The sequence below is a fragment of the Stenella coeruleoalba genome, assembly GCF_951394435.1.
Source record: "Stenella coeruleoalba genome assembly, chromosome: 5".
In the NCBI taxonomy this organism is placed as follows: domain Eukaryota; kingdom Metazoa; phylum Chordata; class Mammalia; order Artiodactyla; family Delphinidae; genus Stenella; species Stenella coeruleoalba.
This window is the reverse complement of record NC_137150.1, coordinates 131,696,161-131,711,084: the sequence shown is the minus strand read 5'-3', so window position 1 is coordinate 131,711,084 and position 14,924 is coordinate 131,696,161. Positions and strand designations below refer to the sequence as shown.

The window sequence follows — 14,924 nt, the reverse complement described above, 5'->3', positions numbered from 1 at the left end:
TGGGTGGCTCTGGGCCACTCTAACTACAGAGCTGCCCTCCTGTCTGTGTAAAAGAGGGTAAGAGCCGGCCTCACAGGTTGTCCTGAGGAGCAAAGGGGACAGTTAGCTTCCTTCGTTCCTTCTTTCCTACCTTCCTTCTTCCCTCCCTCCAACCCTCTCCAGCCCAGGCTCTGTGCCAGGTGCTGGCATCCCCGGAACAAGAGATGGACTCTGCAGGGGTGACACTGGACTAACACCGGAATGTGGGAGTGGATGGGCCATTCAAAGAGCTGGGAAATGGCATTCCAGGCAAAACCAACAGCGAGTGCTGGCCCGGGGGGAGGGGGATGGGGGGGGCTTGAGCAAAATAGGTGAAGGGGATTAAGAGGCACAAACTTCCGGTTATAAAATAAATAAGTTACTGAGATGTAACCTACAGCATAGGGAATATAGTCAATAATACGGCAATAACTTTGTACAGTGACAGATGGTTGCTAGACCTATTGTGGTGACCAGTATGTAATATACATAAATGTCGAACCACTGTGTTGTACACCCGAAACTAATACGATATTATACGCCAACTCTACTTCAATACAAGAAAAGAAACAGCGAGTGCAAAGCCCAGAGGTGGGGAAGACAAGACAGAAGCTGACATGTGTGAAGAACCGTGAGCAGAGGGTGGGGTGATAGGTGCAGAGGCAGGAGAGGTGGGCAGACCCATGAGGTCTGGGGCCAGGCAGCAAGGCTGGGATTTACGCTGATGCTGGTGAAAAGCTTTGGGAGACTCCAAGCAGGGGAAGGATATGAGTGACTCGTGAAACCAGAACGTGATCTCGGCGAGGGCACGGCTCTGTTTTCTTCCCTTCCGGCACGTTAATGAATTTTGATAAAGGCCTTTCGGGCAGTTGGTGGAGAAAAGACAGAAAGAACAGAGGTGGAAATCAGGACCCCAAAGAATCACTGCATATATATCCCAGAGCCTATAATTATAATTCATGCTCATCAAATACTCAAAGGTTATTTCATAAGAAGGGAACAGCGGAGACAGCAGGAGGGCGCATTCAGTCTTAGAAGCTCAATAACTCACATGGACCAGACATCGATTTTGGGGCCGTATTTCTTCCTGGCAAGGAGTTCGGGCGCGGCGTACGCGGGGCTGCCACACTGTGTGCTGAACGGGTCGGAGTGGCCCAGGATCCCGGCACAGTTGCTCAAACCAAAGTCTGCAAAGAGGGGAGGACAAAACCAGCCCTGAATTAGAAAACCATGGAAATGAAAAAGGGGGGAGGGTTGGGGGAAGCAGCAGGAAAGGAAACATTCTCTCGGGCTAACACATCATTTCACATCCAAAAGGAAACCCAGCAGCTGTGAACCGTAACCTCTGGGTATGGGTCTCAAGACAAAAGTTCCCTTGCTGAACTGGAAACATTTTCTATCAGGCCTCACAGTCAAATCCAGCGAGAGCTAAAAAGTATGTTGAACCAAAACATATTTTCATCAAATCTTGGAAATGAGTCATCCAGAAAAAAAGACAGGCTTGCTTTCTAGGACTAAAGGCAGAAGGAGAAAACGAGCAGAAGTCCTTGGAGTCAGCCTGCTGGCTTCCAAGTGGCCAAGTGGGAAAAAGCCAAAGGAAGATTGATTTTCTCTGGCTGGTGTTGGTGTCACCCCAGGTGACATGCGATCCCACCAGTTAGAGCTGACTTTTTTGGCTGAATTCTTTCATTTCATGCAAGTCTCTTAAAAATGCTCCTAATGCATGAGGCAACATATGGTGATTTGACGAGGGGGGAAAAATACACCCAACAATTTAGACAACGCTGAGCGTTGGCCGGAAAAATAACGCCAGAAAGATAGCAATGAGAACTAGACTAAATGACCTCCTAGCATTGCTTTGGTCCTGGATGATTAAGGCCGGCGGGGGGGGGGGGGGGGGAAGAAGAAAGAAGCGCCCGGGGCATCTAAAGCCATACTGGGTCCATTGTGCCTTTTGTGCTGTGTTTACTTTTGATCTTACAGATCCTGTAACTGACAGGTCATTAGAGGGCTGTTAGTGTTAGGTGCTCATCTGATATCTTTCCTCCATCTTCATTGATTGAAGAATTAAGAGCATGGCTCCTCCTTTGAACTTCAATGTAAATATTATGGTTCTGGTCCCCAAACAGAAGGCTCAGCCCTCGGGGCTCAGTCAGAAAGGGGCTGTGGTCAGAGACAGGCTCCACATCGGGAACAAAACCCTCGCACTTTCTCAGCTGGCAAGATATACATCTAATTTCGTTGACTGTTTTCTCCTTGAGGCTAACACGTCTCCACCTGCAAAGCCATGGTTCTCGTGAAAGCTGCGGAAAAGCTCAGGAAAGGAGAGACACAGGGTGGGTCTGTGCTATGAGTCCGCGAAGCTACTCACACACCACGGATAAAGATGCACCACCAAAACTTCTCCCCACAGTCGCTGGTGTAAGCCGTATAAGGAAAGAGCGCTTCTGAACAGAACCCCAGGACTTCCCTGGTGGCTCAGTGGTTAGGAATCCGCCTGCCAATGCCGGGCACGTGGGTTCGAGCCCTGGTCCAGGAAGATCCCACACGCCGCGGAGCAGCTAAGCCCATGCGTCACAACCACTGAGCCTGCAGTCTAGAGCCCGCGAGCCACAACTACTGAGCCCGTATGCCACAACTACTGAAGCCTGCGTGCCTAGAGCCCGTGCTCCGCAACACGAGAAGCCACCACGATGAGAGGTCCACACGGCAATGAAGAGTAGCCCCTGCTCGCCGCAACTTGAAAAAGCCCGCGTGCAGCAACGAAGACCCAAAGCAGCCAAAAATAAATAAATAAAATGTTAAAAATAAATAAATAGAACCCCATCCAAGCAGAGCTCTGAAAACACATCAAGGCTCTGAAGATCACCCAAACTCTTCAGCTCAAGATTCGAATGAAGAATCAGAACCGAAACTGGGGTGAGGAAACCAACCAGGAATGCTGCCTGTTCACATACTCGACTCTTCTTTTGTCTGGGGGAGTTTTTTAAAATATGATTTTATTCCTTCCTCTTAATCTCCCTCCTCCTCTCTTCCTCTGCTCTCTACTCTTCCACTCCCACCCTGACAAATAGGGGGACAAAAGGCCCCAATTTCTTTTCCCATCGGCCCAGCCTGCACTAGCAGGCCGCACATAACCTGCCCAAAAAGGCCCTTCAGGGGCTCCACGGCTCTCCTGGATTAGCAGGAGATCTCTGTTCAGACGGATCTGAGGGCCCTGCTCTCAGGTCCCACCCTGTAGTATCACTGAAGTAGGAGAAGTGGGGGCATCACAAGTAGAAAAATCATATTGAGCTTTAAACTGAATGGCGTTTAAAATTCCCAAAGGAAATTTAAGGAAGCAACCAGTGTGTGAAGATCACCCACTCTGGTAAGACGGAGAGGCAGCGCCATGGAATACACATCATATTAACCGGGCCAACATTTCAAGGAATATTTCTTTAACAGTCATGTTAGAGGCCCAATCTCCTAAGAGCCCCTAAACTAAAAGCCTCCCTTTCGAATCTCCGTGGGGTTCCATTAACTGTGCAGTGGTTGAGAGTCCGCCTGCCGATGTAGGGAACGTGGGTTCCTGCCCCGGTCTGGGAAGATCCCACATGCCGCGGAGCGGCTGGGCCCGTGAGCCATGGCCGCTGAGCCTGCGCGTCCGGAGCCTGTGCTCCACGACAGGAGAGGCCACAACAGTGAGAGGCCCGCGTACCGCAAAAAAAAACACAAAAAAACAAAAAAACCCACAACTCCTTCAATTACTCCCTCACCTCCTGACTTGGGGTCTACAACAAAGTGCTTGATCTTAAAAGAGGGCAGCGGAGGGGAGATAAGAGACCAGATCACCCCCTGTGCTCCCAGGCAAGCTTGTGCACACAGCGTCTTGCCTTGTCTTAAGTTTCAAGAAGATAAATAAGAAGAGGATCTGGGGAATGCAGAAGATAAAATCTACATTTAAGTGACTTATGTTGACCTAGTCGAAAGGGTTTAATTTAAAATATATTGTAGAGAAATAACTAATATGTTTCACATTCATAACTGTAATTATTAAAATTTTACACATATGCCTATAATTAGAATTGTGAAACTAGGGAGAAGTTGGCCTCCCAGTAATGTCACATGGGTCTGCCTCAATTAGATTTGGTAAACGCATAAGCCAATTATCACTCAATTTTCTGGGAGCTACACAATGAATTTGAAAAGACGTCGTCCAAATGAACGCTGTTTTGGAAAACTGAAGTGCAAAACCGTTTTAAGTTGTGGCTGATACATTTTAAGATTATACTAAACTAAAAACATCAAACTGCTTTTTTTTTTTTAAAGGGGGTGCGGGGGAAGGATCCTGATTAAATCAAATCTCATTCCAGCTAATTCTAGTTAACTTGAAACATGGCTTACATGGCTTAAGTAAATTTATTTAAATCAGATTATTTCAAAGAGAAACTATTAAGAGAAAATGGTAATAGCTATAATCAACCTTTGAATAAACAACTAGGTAATTCCTTTGAAGAAAAGGTTCAAAGGACTTTCAAGTTGCAAAAGGACAGTTGTAGAGACATTTGATCCAAATTGCCCAACCCAGGGGCAAGAAAACCCACAAGACACTGGGCCTTCCTTGCCTCCAGCATCTTCCCTCCCCTCCTTCGGCCTCCTCTTTATGAAAAAAATGAGGTAACACAGATTCTGCTAAACAAAACGCAACTCCCAGCTGCCCTCTGGGATGGCATAATGTCTCCTTCCATTAGGAGTTTGGTTTTAGCGGATCATGAGAGAAGTAGGCGCCAAGTGAAAAGTTCTAACAAAGGGACATCTAATTATCAGAGCCTCTTTTCCAGCCATTTTGGGAATTCCAGTTTCTGACATGGCCCATTTTGTCTGGATGAGCTGAAATCCCTGCGTGGGTACCAATCCAGCATTTGTCAAGCTGGGAGATGATGATTGAGTAAAATGGTCCCTGGTATCCAAAGGGTCCACCTCTCATCCCAAGGCAACTGTGGGCTCTAATTTAGGTCCATCCTGTCTTCATCTTATTTGTACCGGTCTCCTCTAAGAGGGTTTATTATGCAGCCAATCTGTGAGCTACTTATTAAATGCATCTGCTGTTGACAAGAGATTGGTTCTTCGAGGATCTTCTCAGCAACGAAAAGATCTGTGCTTTTCAACACTGTATACTCTCACAAATGGTCGTCTAGGGCTATCATTTGAAGAGAGAGAAGGGAAAGCAAGCACAGGGGCAGACAGGGAGGCAAAGTGAAGGGAAGAAACAGTGTAGGGGATGCTGGGTGGGTAGGGAGACCCCCTGCCGGTGGCCTGCTCTTTGCTGGAATTACCAGCCTCAGTATAGACGGTGCGCAGGGGAAGTGAATTATTCTTACTCGTACGGTCGTGGACATCCAGCCTTCACACAACCTTTTCTCTTACAATCTCTGCAGCTTTAGGGCAACTCTGTGACTGTCACCTACACACTTGCCAAAGACAAGTTCCAGGTCACCCTGCCAGGGAACCTAAAAAACAATCTCCTTTCCTCCATCCCTCACCGGAACATGCCTTTGTTTAATGCCGCAGATCCTGGAAACCAGGACCAGAAAGACATCTTGCAGACATTTCAATGTCTGCCTTGTTTAGCGCTGCTGCATTTGGCCCTCAGGACAACTCAAATGCAGTAGTAAAACAATCTGATTTAAAAAAAAATTCTTTGAATCATCCAGGAATCTTTTAACAATACCTCCTATAAAATCTTTGGGGAAAAAAAACTGGTTTCCTCTTAATTGTTAATCTCCTAATAATGGGTGTATTTATCAACGCCTGTCAGTGGTGCCTAATCGCGCAGCCAAGGGGTCTGGAGTCCCTTGCAGCCTCTTGACTGTTACTGGGTTGGAAGCCAGCTGGACTCCCAAAGAATATAACTGGTCACTTGAATGATATGTTTTAGAAAGTCTTGAGACGGTTTTCAGTATTTGACAAACAAAATTTCCTTCTTGGGTACAAAAGTTAAAATTCACAAAGTTTGGGCTTCCCTGGTGGCGCAGTGGTTGAGAGTCCGCCTGCAGATGCAGGGGACAGGGGTTCGTGCCCTGGTCCGGGAAGATTCCACATGCCGCGGAGCGGCTGGGCCCGTGAGCCATGGCTGCTGAGCCTGCGCGTCTGGAGCTTGTGCTCCGCAACGGGAGAGGCCACAACAGTGAGAGGCCCGCGTACCGCAAAAAAAAAAAAAAAAAAAAAAAAAAAAAATTCACAAAGTTCTATTGATCCTTCTCTTTTCTTCTAATATAAAGTTTTTTCAAGCCATTGAGGTGGAAGAAATTACTTGCACTTGAGGTGGGAAAAGAAAGAAAGGAATAAAAGATGATGCTAAAATCTGGGTGGAAAAATGATGCCCTGAGATTTTGCCAAGAGCAACAAGACAGGCAAACAAAAGCAGAAATTCTAGAGAATAAGCCATGGAGTGAATTCTCTTCTGGACACTGACTTGTGAACCAATTATGATTCACTCCATCCTGGACCCTCCTTCCGATTGGGACAGATCTCTAAAGGGTCCCTCTGTGGGGATTTCTCTTTGCACGACCATCAGTGTACTACAGGGCTTGGCTAAAGATATTCAAATGAGAAGGTAGGTCACATTCCCCCTTATTTCAGTGCCTCTACATTCACTGAAAAGTAAAATAAGGCATGGCCAAGCTAAGGGCGGCATTTCTGAACCAAACTATTTTCCACTATTTTTAAGACGCGTTCTCGTGAATTCAGATAAAAAGAACCCCTATAAAAGTTCAGCTCCGTCTGACTTAACAGAGAAGCAGAAGTTTGAAGAATCCTAAGAACATGTTTTATGTCTAAATTATTCAAATTAATTTTCTTTTTCAAAACCATTGTTAAATGTTGCAGGTAAAAGGAGGTGAACTAGAAGTATTGTCTGGGGTTTAGAGATAGATCATGATAATTTTCAAAGTCAGAAACAAATAACTGAGAATTGATAACACAGCACTTAAAGGATAATCTTGCTTTAAAAAAAAAGTCATACCAATCAGCTTGATATTATTGTCTTCATCTAGCAGCAAGTTTTCTATCTTCAAGTCTCTGAAATAAACAAAACCACACAACATTTCAGATAAGCACTTGAAACAGTGGAATGACATTTTGCTTCTGAAGGGAAACAAACTGCTTTAGAGCCACTTTGAACCAACCCATAAGGCTTTCTGCCAAAACTCACACAATCAATAAGTAAATATTTATAAAACATGATATAAGTAATTGCTGCAGACTGAAAAAGCTAAAGGATTTCAGATAAGATGGGGAGCAGGAAGGGCAGAACCAATAAGCTTCCAAAAGAAATGGGACCAAAGCTGAAACTTGGAAGTTATTAAGACCGGGAGACAGTGGAAGCATCACTCAAGGCAGGCACTGTTGGAACAGTCAGGGAAATACAAATGTGGCCACGTGTTTGTGAGACGGTGAGCAAAACCCACCAGAGTAAGGAAGATTCAGGGAAACAGTTTTTTAAAAAAAAAATGGAAAGCTAACATAATTATCGGTCCTACAACCTCCATGCTTGGATCCCAATCCACAAATTGGCAAGTGATAATACATTAATCGATTTAGCAATCAGCTATTATGGTGGGTAGAAAAGTAGACCCCAAAGATGTCAGGGTCCTAATCCTTGGTATTATGTCCAAGGATGTGTTAACATTACATGACCAAAGGAAATTAAGTTTGCAGATGGAATGAAGATTGCTAATCAGATGGGTGACTTTGATCATGGACACTGAGATGATTCAGAAGGTGGGAGGGAGAAATGCACCCAGGGTCATGCTGAGTGTGAGGGGCCTGTGGTATCTGTACAAGCTGACTGTAAGCCCCTTGAAGGCAGGAAACACGTCTGCCTTGCTTACCACTATGCCCCAGTACCTTTGCACATTCCATACTCAGCAAATACCGATGAATCTACATTACCAAAGAGATCGTTTGGGATTTCAGAAGGAAAAAACACAGGCAAAAGTATAAACCTCTTTATACTTGAGCCTCTTAAGTTGCAGCCTGTCAATTCAGACACACCATGAACATTAAATATGTAAGAATATTCTTCCCTTCTGTACACACACAAAATGATCTCTTCCATCGTTTTGAAACACAGCATCCTTGGTCCAGCTTTTATTTTCCCACTTCTGAAAAGAGACATGGCCAATAGGATTATTTTTGTCCTCTTATCGCTATTGTTAGAACTAGAATAGTGTGGTCATGATAAACAAAAATGGCAACTGATAGCACTTCTTCAAAGTGCAGAGGCAAGGGGAGCAGCAGTTGCTAGGACTGTGGTAGCCAGGAGAGCAAAAGTGTCCCATTTAACGGGGACAGTGTCTCACAGCTTGGTCTCAGCACTGCCACCTCATCCTGCTTCCCAAGAGAAGCCAGAAATCTAGATTCGATCCCAGTTTTTTAAATGTTGGCAACAAATTCACATTTAAAACAACAATAACAATCACAGTGCGTGGGCCAACCTTGCAGGCAAGATCCAGCCTACAGACTATCAATTTTCAACCTCAGTATGGGTAGAAGCTGAGCCTGGAAAGGACATGAGATGCCCAGGGAGAGGGTAGAGAATGAGGGTGAAAAGACCAAGGACGACATGCTGGTGGGAACACCGACATTCAGAGCGGGCTGGGAAGGAAGAGTCGGGGAAGTATTGGCACAGGACGACAAAAGGGCAGCATTTCAAGACGAGAAGAGTTAAGGAGTCAAGTGCAGAAAAAGGTGGGCTCTAAACAGTGACCAGTGGATTTCAAAATTGGAAGGTGGCCGGTAGCCTTAAGGCTGGACACTTGAATAAGGGAGATTGCGTTGAACCTGGCAGCTGGCGAAGGTAAATCGATAGTCTCCAATCCGCATGCACCAGCAACGGGAAGAACTGTATACCTGCACTTCAATTCAAATGAAACGATACACTTGGAAAACTGTGCCAGGCTTTAAAAGATGTCACATATGTCCAAATGCAGGGTGACCCCCAGTGCAAGATGTTCCTCCACACTTTCCCAGTCGGAGGACCCTGCCCCTCAGAAGGGTTTTCGGAAAACACAAATATATAAATTTTAGAAATGCAATGAAATTATCAAATGACTATTTATACTATTGACCTACGAAGCGGCACCTTCCTAGTTAAGAGCATATACTACCATCTTAACATAATTAATTGTAGAAATATTGTTCCCACACCCTCACATTTTACGACACAATTTCATTCAAACGTGTGGCAGGCAGGGGCAGGATGAATCCTGCTTCAGGTGATTCAGCAGAATCATCGCCCGCTGTTTCCAGTGTAAGATGATCTTTAAGTTGATTGGATATTTGAGATAAAGCACTTTTCGAATCTGTCTGTGACGCACGCTTGCCGGAAATATTATCCCAAGTCATTTAAATAACAAGAGCCCATTTAAAATCTCTATAAATTATCTGCTGAGTGAATCGATTTTAGAGTGGTCTCACAAACTATCACAATTGTGAGTCATCTCTCTTTAGAAGTTATTATTAAAGCCACGCAAAATGCCTCCCCTTCTGTTGGTTTCCTCAGGCGACTTCTAGAGTTCCCAAAGTCCTCAGTGAGTCAGGTCAAGGTTAACTGGTCCTTTGTTGTTGAAAATAAAGAAATGGAGATTGTGCCCCCATACTGTCAGAGACTTTGCAAGCACTCTGTAAGGCACGTCCTCTTTCCTGAAGAGGATGGGGACAGAAGACAGCACCCTTATATTCAAGCAAATACGGTAATTCCCAGCCACTTGCACAGACTCAGAAAAACAGTGTGCCAGCAATAGCCCAAACTGTGATTCTGCGAAAACTGATTATAAAGCAGCAGCATTATTTTAATCTAAAGGAGAGCCACAGTTTGTTTCCAGCAAAATTAAACCTCTTTCCCTGGGAAGCATGGAAGCCACACTAGGGCATTAAAGGAGATATTTGGTTCAGAACAAATACTATAAAGAAAAACGGCTTAAAGAGGCGAGGGAAAAGAATGCAACTGTCGAGAGTAATAAGACTAAGCTGGATAATTCTGGGGCCACAAAAGCCCAGAGAACAACCACAGCGATTAGAAGAATGATATAAATAGAAGGCTAAAACGAGAAAAATGTAGAAGAAAAAAAAAGCCCACTTTTAAAACCGGGAAAATGTCATATAACCAGGGGAGAAGGCATTAAAATGTAATTATTAGGCAAAATGAGAAAAATGAAATCAGTTTTTCTTTTCACCCATTGCATCCCATAGCCACCCATCCCAACCCCTAGGAAAAATGCTCAGAACAAACTTGGTTAATGGCTTGTTTACCCATACCCTTTGGTCAAGGATTTCAGTGATAACCAATCTAACTGCCTCCATGACTAGTTAATGGAAAGGTAGCTACATCAGTATCTGCCCAGATCAATGTACTTAATCTACCCAAATGAAGGGAACATTCAACCTCTTTTGGCTTTATTTCCACCTCCTGCTTTGTCTTTGGAGATTTAAATAGAAAGAGGAGAAGAAGACTTTCCTTCTGACTCTTTAGGAAAAAAGGGTCTAAAATCATATTTTAAAAAGTCGTTTTAGCCTAGGTATTTACCCAAACGTGTTGAAAACTTATGGACATGAATGTTTACAGCAGCTTCATTCGTAATTGTCAAAACTTGGAAGCAACCAAGATATCCTTCAGTAGGTGAATGGATAAACAAATTGGGGGACATCTCAGACAATGGAATATTATTCAGCCGTAAGAAGAAATGAGTTATCAAGCCATGGAGGAACCCTAAATGCATGTTTTTAAATGAAAGAAAGTAGTATGAACATACTACATACTGTATGATTCCAAATTCTGGAAAAGACAAAACTATAGACAGTGAAAAAAATCACTGGTTGCCAGAGGTTGCAGGAGGAGGGCTAGAATGAATAGGTTGAACACAATTTTTTAGGGTGGTAAAATTATTCTGTATACTATAATGGTGGCTACCTGACATCATGCATTTGTCAAAACCCATAGAATGTATAACACAAAGAGTATCCTAATGTACTAGGTACCCTAATGAACCCTAATGTAAACTGCGGATGTTAGTTAATAAGAATGTATCAATATTGGTTCACCAATTGTAACCAATATCCTACACTATCATAAGACACTAATAATTGGGAAAACAATGTGGAAGGGAGGTGGGAACTCTGCAGTTCTGCACAATTTTTCTGTAAACCTAAAACTGCTTTTAAAAAGAAAATCTAGGGCTTCCGTGGTGGCGCAGTGGTTGAGAGTCCACCTGCCGATGCAGGGGTCGCGGGTTCGTGCCCCAGTCCGGGAAGATCCCACATGCCGTGGAGCGGCTGGGCCCATGAGTCATGGCCGCTGAACCTGCGCGTCCAGAGCCTGTGCTCCGCAACGGGAGAGGCCACAACAGTGAGAGGCCCGCGTACCGCAAAAAAAAAAAAAAAAAAAATCTACTAATTTTTTAAGTAGCTCTTGGATATTTTCTCCCTTCCTAGGAGATCAGTACTAGGAATGCTATGGCTACCACCAAGTACCTCATTCAGGATGTTCACTGTGGAGCATCCTTACCACCTGAAGTTAATTATGAATCCATTCAGCACAGTGGGCCACTCAGACCCTCTGCCCAGCTACTCAACATATGACCCCAAAGGCCAAAAACTGAAAGATAACTACATGAGTAATAAAAGAAGGATGAACTTATTCACAGGTTTTAGTGTTAGTGTATCACAATGTACCTTAAATATATAATACACAGAAACACACACACACACACACACACACACACGCACACACTGGCAGGCCTCTATAATCCAGAAAACCTCCCCCATAGTCCATGTGAAAAGCATGGTTTTTAGCTCCATCCCGAAAGCAAAATATTTGTCTGTGTTAAGTGTCAGATCTGTCAGATGGGAAGGAAGGTTCTGACAGCTGACTGGTCTGCACTTGATGATGGGGTAATGCTCAATTTCATATTTATGGTCCTTGATCGGATTTAGCACTTCGTGGAGACGAGAGAGAAGTGGAGGGCTCTTCCTCCCGTCCTGCAGTGTGAGAAGTTCCTCTCTGTGTCTGGCAAACTTGAGGTGGTGTGAACTTGCAACTGAAAGCCAAAGGGAAGGAAAGAAAATGGTCCCTGGATGGACAGGAAATAGCTTTTCCTTGGCCAAAGGGGCTTCCAAGAGGAGTCAGGACAAGCAAGAAAGGGGATGGGGCACATGTGGAGGATCCACTGACTAGGACAGTGCTAGGGGACAGGAGTGGCAATGGTGTGTCTTAGGAACAAAGGAGAGTAGCCAGTGAAGTGGCCTTTGGCAAAGCACGAGGCAGCCAAGCCCAGAGTGCAGGCTCAGATGCTTCTGGACCCGTCTCTAGTAACTGGGCAGTTCCAGGGAAAATGCCCAGTGGTACTCATCATGGCGGCCCTCGGCAGACCAAACAGTGTTTGGGGGTGGGGAGTGGGGGTGGGTAGGCATCTTTCCAGAGACTGAGAGAAGGCCCAAGGGGACAGCCCTAATCACCAGCCCTTTGTTCTAGGTTATTTCAAAAGAACAAGCTCGAACAGGCCGCAGCTAATAATTAAAGGTTCACCCACAGGCTACCAAGCACCCCTCCCCCTGCCCGCCCACCCACCCAGAGGTTCCTTGCATTTCTTTAAAGATGATAATCTCTAAGATTTGGAGACTGGCCACAAGGAACTCTGCCCTCCCAGACTGAGGGGTGGAGGGGAGGGCCTTGTTGTCATAACAAACACAGGGTCCTGAGGCGCCATGGGGGAGGGGAGGGCCAGGACCGCCAGGACGCTGCAGAGCGGGAATGTGGGTGTGCGTGCTTACGGGAAAAGCACACATCCGTGCATGGGTACTCGTATGAGACTGCATGTGTGTGAATATGTGTTGCACGCCCACCCACGTGTGTGCGAGTGTACGTGTCTGTGTGCACCTGCACACACACGCTTCCAGAATACCGGGATGGGAATGAAGGAAGAGTTCCTCCCCTGGGCCTCACCTGGCCATGCAGTGAGGGTGGAAGGTCGGGCCTCTAACAGACCCCGGGCCTAAACTGAGGGGTGGGAAACTCGAGAGCCTCCAGGGGCCACTCAGGGCTGAGACCCAAGATGAAAGTGAGGAACTGAGGGGCATAAACTGGAGGCTGCCAGGCTTCCAGGGAAGGGAGAAGAGGACAGAGGGAGACATGGGGGAGCTGGGAAAGAGCTGGTGAAGGCCCAGGGTGGAGGGGCTGAGCAAGGCCTGGTCCAACACGAGAGCCTGGGGAGGGAAGGAGACGGGCTCTGGAGGCTGGGTCTCTCTCACTGACCCGCTGAGCCGCCCTGGGCAAGTTACATAAACTCTCTGGGCATCTGATTCTTCTTTGGAAAATGGCGTCATGAGAAGGGCCACCTGGCAGGGCCATTCACGGCGGAAATGAGAAAATGGGCCACTCTCAGCTGAGTAACCACTAATAGGTAAGAGGTGAGAGGCTGGTGTGGCCAGGGGAGGATATGAAGTTAAAGGTTCTAAGACAAAGTGAATGGGGAGACTCCAGGAAAGACTTAAGTGGTTCACTTGGTGATAAGCAAACAGTACTGGGGGGCATGAGCCCTCAAAGGAAAGGTCAGAGAGCAGGGGCCCGGGCAGGAGGTGGGGAGCCTGGACCAAACCCACAGAGGATTAGGTCTGGGGGAGAATGCTGTACCTGTGGAGATGGCCACAAGATGGATTTCAGTCATAAGCTAAGAATAAAGCATTCCAGAAAAGCACATAATTCCCCAAGGCAATAAGCATTTTGCTGTGAACAAGAGGTGTTTCTGTTTTCGTTTTTGATTAGGTTTTATCTTCAGAAGCACTGTATTAAAACCAAATGATTTTTTAATCTTTGATTTATTTACAAGATGGGCAATTTGGTAAAACATAAGAACAATTTGTTAAGCATGTACCTGATTTATTTATTCAAAATGAAACCTTTATTGAGTTCCTACAATGCTCCGGAAACAAATTCTGTTTATAAAATGAAAGAGCTGGTCATTCACTAAAAAGATGCCACTCTACAAATTGTGACCTGAAAAATAAACAAATTGGTATGAAGTCAATGAAGAAACTCCCTTAAAATTCCAGGGAGAATATGGAATATTCCAGAAAGAACACGAATGGGTGACCAAAAGCTTCCATCCCAGTGCTAACTCTGACACTAACTGTATCCGTTCAGTTTCCCTTCATTTATCCAACAAAGTCTCTCTGTGTGAGTACTGGGCTGGGCGCTGGGCTATACGGTGGCCTATGCAGAAGACAGATAGCAAGCAAGCCAGTTATCTTGTGAAAAGTGTTTGGAAATCAAAGTAGAAGGTGCCGGGGAATCTATGACCAGGGGTCCTAGCCTGGAGGGCATCCTGGAGGACGTGAGCTTCCTAGCTGGGACCCGAAGGATGAATACGATTCATCCAAAGATTGCAAGGGCAGTACAAGCAGAGAACAGCTGTGAGGCCTTGAGCACACAGAACTCAGCCTCGGTGGATAAAGTGAATGAGGTGGACTCAGTGGTAGTTACGGCAAAAACGTACTCAGTACTTCCTAAGGGTCTCGGTGTTAAGCATTTTACATGAACTGACTCATTTAATCCTCACAACAACAACATGAAGTGGATAATCCCTTATACCTGCTGTGTAGCTCTGGAAGGCAAGGCAAAAAAGCCTAAGTGATTTGCCCAGTGCAGCTTTTTTTTTCCTCATAAATTTATTTATTTTATTTATTTATTATTTTTGGCTGCATTGGGTCTTTGTTGCTGTGTGCGGGCTTTCTCTAGTTGCGGCGAGCAGGGGCTACTCTTCGTTGTGATGCGCAGGTTTCTCATTGCGGTGGCTTCTCTTGTTGCGGAGCATGGGCTCTAGACACGCGGGCTTCAGTAGTTGTGGCTCGTGGGCTTCAGTAGTTGT

General features: G+C 45.5%; 1 protein-coding gene across 1 annotated transcript in view; it reads right to left on the bottom strand.

Moving 5' to 3' along the window:
• The window catches only part of HUNK (hormonally up-regulated Neu-associated kinase), a gene marked incomplete at both ends in the record, with an annotated part of 117,139 nt that overhangs the window by 44,289 nt on the left and 57,926 nt on the right, over nucleotides 1-14,924 (bottom strand). The window contains 2 exons of the mRNA XM_079922921.1: nucleotides 1,070-1,205; nucleotides 7,025-7,080. Coding sequence (XP_079779047.1) covers nucleotides 1,070-1,205; nucleotides 7,025-7,080 — 192 coding nt within the window. The remainder of the gene's footprint in view (nucleotides 1-1,069; nucleotides 1,206-7,024; nucleotides 7,081-14,924) is intronic.